General features: G+C 34.2%; 1 protein-coding gene across 7 annotated transcripts in view; it reads left to right on the top strand.

Annotated features, from left to right (window-relative positions):
* The window catches only part of SORBS2 (sorbin and SH3 domain containing 2), a 326,962-nt gene that overhangs the window by 297,242 nt on the left and 23,966 nt on the right, over window positions 1-5,754 (top strand). For all 7 annotated transcript variants that reach the window (XM_011363988.2, XM_011363987.2, XM_011363991.2 and 4 more), the window contains 3 exons: window positions 1,274-1,388; window positions 1,473-1,601; window positions 3,616-3,819. In XM_011363988.2, coding sequence (XP_011362290.1) covers window positions 1,274-1,388; window positions 1,473-1,601; window positions 3,616-3,819 — 448 coding nt within the window. The remainder of the gene's footprint in view (window positions 1-1,273; window positions 1,389-1,472; window positions 1,602-3,615; window positions 3,820-5,754) is intronic.

Genomic DNA, 5,754 nt, shown 5'->3' on the forward strand with positions numbered 1-5,754 from the left:
TTTCATTTCCAGACACAAAACATATCTGGCACAAAGAAAACTGTTGGGTTGTAAACATTAAATATTCTGTTTTGTTATTTTGCTGTCTACATCAGCCACTTGCCTAAAAGAGGAAAGTCCTGTATTTGCATGTAAGGCTCTGTGAATCTTCTTTGTCTTCAGGATTGCCAGAATTTAACGTACTTTCAAAGTGAAGATTTTAACGTTTCTAAATGTGTAATAATTATTTTAATATGCGGTGGTTATTTCAATTCTTTTAATTAATGAGAAACATTCTACATCTGATCTATAGCTCTCTCCATTATATATTCCGCACACGAAATTTTTCCAACTCAAGATTCTGAACTAAACAATGCAGAAGATTAAGAGTGGAAAGGCAGATGTGTAGGGAAGTGGGGCTCTTGGGAAAAGGCAGAAATAAATGCCCCAAAAAACATAATAGTGGAGGCAAAATACCACACAAATACAATCAATCATCTGGGCGTTGGAGCCATGAAAAACCATAGTGAGGGTGAGAATTTAGGCACAGATTATTCAAAATGAGTGATGTCTTTATAATGTAGAATTTAATGCCCAAATATACCTACTGTCTTCTTAGAGCCAAAATGGAAAAACGTAGTATCTTGAAAATATTTTTATTCTTTAAAAACAAAAAAATATAAAGAAGGCAACAAGCAATCCATGAATGTGTTTGCACTTAAAATATGTTTCTCTTTGTGCACCATTGAAAAATAAAAGTATAAGATCTTTTCTGTTTCACAAAATAAATTCCTTATCAAGCTATTCCATTTAAATGCCTGTCAACCAGCTTTAAGAATCCACACACAAAAAAAAATTTTCTGGTGTTGGCAGAAAATTTTCCTATTGCAAGCTTTAGTATTTGAGAAAAAGACAGAAAGTAACTAACTAGCTCACTAGTTTCAGGACAAAAAAATCAGTGCAGAACTAATCTATCATTATGCTGAGCTTCACAACTTCTCTACTATAATCTAATGACTAGATGGCAATAGTTTGTCCCGCCTTTAAATTTCATAGTAATCTGCCTGTGGTTTATATTAGATGTGATGTTTATGCTTGTTCTTGAAATCATTTCAAAAGTTATATAATGTTATAAGTGAATTCTAAGAATTTGCAAGAAAAATCCTTTTCCAACTGGGCTCAACAGATTATTTTTTTTTTAATATTGGAAATATATTTCCTATATACTTCTAAAGATCTTAAGAATAATTGCTGTACATCAAGGAAAAAAAAAATTTTTAAATGTCCCTTCCAGGGAGCTGTCATTTAAGAAAGGAGATACTGTCTACATCCTCAGGAAAATTGATCAAAATTGGTACGAGGGAGAGCACCATGGGAGAGTGGGCATTTTCCCAATCTCATATGTAGAGGTAAGTCTTTCCCCTTCTCTCTTACATGGTTGCTGTTTCTAAAGTCATCACAGGTCAAGAATAAGTCATTATTTTCCCTCATAGAAACTCATGCCTCCTGAAAAAGCACAGCCTGCAAGACCACCTCCCCCTGCCCAGCCTGGAGAAATCGGAGAAGCTATAGCCAAATATAATTTCAATGCTGACACAAATGTGGAGCTATCGCTGAGAAAGGTAACCTAGTCGTTTTCTTCATCCGGTTCATTTGAAAGGCAGTATATTTTCAAAAATAAAATAGGTTATCTTCGTCCTCAGACATTTTTGTGTTTTCTCCTAAGAAAAGGACAAAGGACTCCCTAACGCCACCCTGAGTCACTGTTTCCTATTGCTCCCTGTGTTCTTCCAGATGAGGTCCCCTGCCGGACACAAAGCTTCTATGAAAGACTTTCCCTCCATGGCTTAGCCTGGGAGGCCCCAAACCCTCTCCAAGGGGTGCCTTGGCCTGAATATCATGGTGTTATGATGTGGGAAAGCATCAAGAGGAAAAGTACTTTAATACACCTCAGAATATTGTTGTTCTGCTGCCTTATTAGTCATTTAAAAAAAAAAAAAAGATTTCCAATACTTACTTTTATCTTGGAATCAAAGCAAGGTCCTAAAGTAATAAAGATATTTCTTCCTGGGGAGCATTTTGAGGACCCATCTAGGCCTCATGACTGACCCAGATTTCACCAGCAACCTATCTAACTCCAGCATCTCTTCTTAACAATATCAAAAGAACTCGTTAACTTGTTACTTTGCATAGCTGAGAACGATTAAATAAACTATTTTCATTGTTTGCTAAGCAATCACATACATTTGTCTGAGGTGGTAGTTGAGATGATAATATACATGTCTGCACACAACGCAGACCACATGGTAGTAACATGCAAGGTGGTAAATGCATAGCCAGGAGCGACAAAGGAAAATATCACTGTTCTTGTCCTGGGAGAACTTCATCTCATTCTTCCCTTTTGGTCCTAGTTCTGCATCACCAATTGATTCTCTTCTGTCGTCTAAGCTACAGCACAGCATTACATCAACTGTATTCAGTTGTGTTTCACACATTGGAGAGAAGCTTCTGCTAATGCAATTTATAGCTCAAGGGGTAGCTTAGCAACAGCCCAATCTTGGTGTATTACAGAGAAAGTCAGTGCAAATTAAGATTTAGGGAGATTTCATTTTTCTTTGCAATGTTCTGCTCAGTGATGGTGGACAGTCTATATAAACCATACAGCATTTTGGCAAAAAGAGAACTCTCGCCTTTAGTGCCATCTGAAGAAGGCCTCCCTATCATGCTCAAGTTTTGATTGTGTGTCACCTCTACTGCTATGTCAGTGCAGTTGCCCAAACTTCGTATTATTTGATGGATTCAACAGCAGAATTTTTACTGTTTAACCACATCTTGCCTATTTATTTCTGGGCTACATGTGGTTTTGAGTTTAAATTTAACCTGGGTTTTGTGGCATTGCCTTGATCACTGCAGATAGCAGGAATATTATTGATTGTAGAAAATTCTATTATTGCAAAGGCCAGGGGTTCTATAAAAAATATATAGTGACCACAATAGCATGGCCACCCACCAGTCAGAATGGATCAGGTGGGTGTCAGTCCTGGCCACAGTGAAGGATTATCTCGAGTGCTATCTCTGCCCCATTTCATTATCTTCACTCTTTGTTACTAGTTAGCACATGTAGGTTAAAGAAGAAAAACGGTGTCCCATTCAACTTCATCCCTTCTAGAGGTGAATTTCTGCAACCGATGTCAGACACACTATCACAGAGAGCTGAGTTGCACTTTTCTGAAGCTCTCCCTTGAAACTGTCAGTGATAGGATGATGCTACTGTCATTGAGACATTGCCTATTAAACTGTTCTGCTTTTTGAAATAACTTATGCAAGTCATTTCACGCAGTACCAACACAGATAGTATAAACTCATTCACACTAACCAAGCATCCTTAGGGAAGTCTCTGATGTAGTGATTGGGTGGTTAAATTGCATATGTTGATAAGCTATAATTTGGGAGTGAGCTCTGAGACTTTACTTGCATTCTCCTGACTTAAAAAAAAGAAAAAGAAAAAGAAAAAAAAAACTGGAAGTATAAAACTTTCCCAAATGGAAAACTATTGTTTATCAGAAAACGTTGACAATTAGTTTTTTACATTATCACATCTCTATTTATAATGCATTTTTCTAATATTTCTTACAGGGAGATAGAGTTATTCTTCTCAAAAGAGTTGATCAAAACTGGTATGAAGGTAAAATTCCAGGAACCAACAGACAAGGCATCTTCCCTGTTTCCTATGTAGAAGTTGTCAAGAGAAATACATCCAAAGGTGCCGAGGATTACCCTGACCCTCCCATACCCCACAGCTATTCGAGCGATAGAATCCACAGCTTAAGTTCAAATAAGGTAAGAAGGCGCTCACCATATTAGTATAACATTTAGGAGCTTGGAGTAAGATAATCGATAGGTGATTTTAGGGCATTGAACTAGAACATCACGTTTATTACAAAGCGGAAGATTTATGTGTTAGGTTTCTAAGTATGAGTGCAACATCAAGTCCATATAATTTGATTTTTCTCATGAGTGACAGCGTAAAGGTTTAATGCTTGATTTTGAGAATTTCATTTTTCAAGTTAAAATATCGACAGAGAAAAAATTATTAGTATCATAAGACCCTATGTGATATATATCTGTGTACATACATAAATAGATTTGCTTTCTGAAACTCAAATTTTTTGAAGCTTGAGTTTTCTCTAAAGTTTGATTTTATTTATTTATATATATTTTATACAAATTATATATGTACATATGCATCTATACATAGATCGATAGATTCTAAATTGATTTATTTCAACAATACATGGTAATTCAGTTGAAAAAAATTCTATAAAAGTCTCAGGGGTTTTTAATATAGAAAGAGAGATAGAGTAAGATTTTTCAATTAAAGTCTATAAGTCAGTTTGTCTATCTATTAGTTTGAATGGAAATTTCATCGGTTATTAGAAGTCTTCAAGTGTATTTTGTTAGTTTTAGGATAATTATGTGCCAGTTCTACTGTCTCACTAGAGCTAACAGCTAAGGATAATTATCTTTCTCAATATCTTGTCTAAAAGGAACTTTGCTTCCTGAACAGGTTAATTAGAAAAGGCTATTTTCCTACTTTCTTTACTCACAATGTGAAATTTTTTCTTAATTTTCTGTCGAATTATAATATAGTGTGTTCTTTTTTATAGGTAGGGTTTAGGAATTTCTTTCTCCTTTCCATTAATCTCCAAGTAGAAAACTTTAAATTACCAAGGAATTAGTTCCAAAATATTGTACTTCCTGACATTTAAATTTTTATTATGTTGCATAATTTACTAATTATTTTAATAAATAATTAAGATCAAGGCTAGGATGTGGGAAAATAAACCGTCCAGAGCTAGCAAAATAATAGACATATCAGACATGATTAAAGTATGCAGTCATTTCATATTCCAATGCAAGATCATTTCAAGATAGCATTCTCAGTGATCTAAAACTACTCCTTAAAAATGAGTCTTAGAAGAATTTTACATAAGTTAACAATATAAAAATCTACTATTTTAAGAGAAAGCATTTTTTAAAAGGGCTAAGGCTAGGCATTGTTTGTTTGTTTGTTTTCTACTCCTCTTTAAAGATGGGGTTTCAGTTGTGGGGTAATTACTCTCGATCCTTTATTATTATATAATGGAATGGTTTGGTACTATCCAATTTTGATTAATTGATTATAAAGTTTTCCAGAATCTTCTTCAGTATATTTACTTCACTACCAGAGCTTAGCATGTAGAGATCAACGTCCTTCCTTCAGTAGTTCCTACTGTTAAATGTAAACATAACATGTATGTGGCTTACCCACTATTTGGTCATCTTAAAAGAACTACCAGATAAATTTCAAAGCAACTACACCTTCAAATAAAATTTTATAAGAAAGAATAAGCATGTATCTACAAAGTCTTATTTAAAATTTAAGAAATTCTTCCACGATGTCCTAAATAATATTGGCAGTGTAGTATTTTAGATCACAAAGTTTTAATATTTGTTGAATATGATTCAAATGTATTTTCAGTTTCCAAAGTTTTTTCTTAAAACACCAGATTTTACATTTTATAAATAGAGAAATGTACAAATTTTGCTAATAACTAATTTGTATTTTATTCTCACTGCTGGGGAAAAAATTATGTTGAAAAGCTTACATTCATAGTTTGAAAAAAATACTTAGTGGTTTTATCCCAACTGGTAATCTCTGCTATGATATCATTGGCTTAAGGAAGGAAACTTCTCAGTAGTGTTGAACTACGTGATTTTCAGAAAAAAAAAAAA

This window comes from Pteropus vampyrus, unplaced genomic scaffold (assembly GCF_000151845.1).
Source record: "Pteropus vampyrus isolate Shadow unplaced genomic scaffold, Pvam_2.0 Scaffold92, whole genome shotgun sequence".
NCBI lineage: Eukaryota > Metazoa > Chordata > Mammalia > Chiroptera > Pteropodidae > Pteropus > Pteropus vampyrus.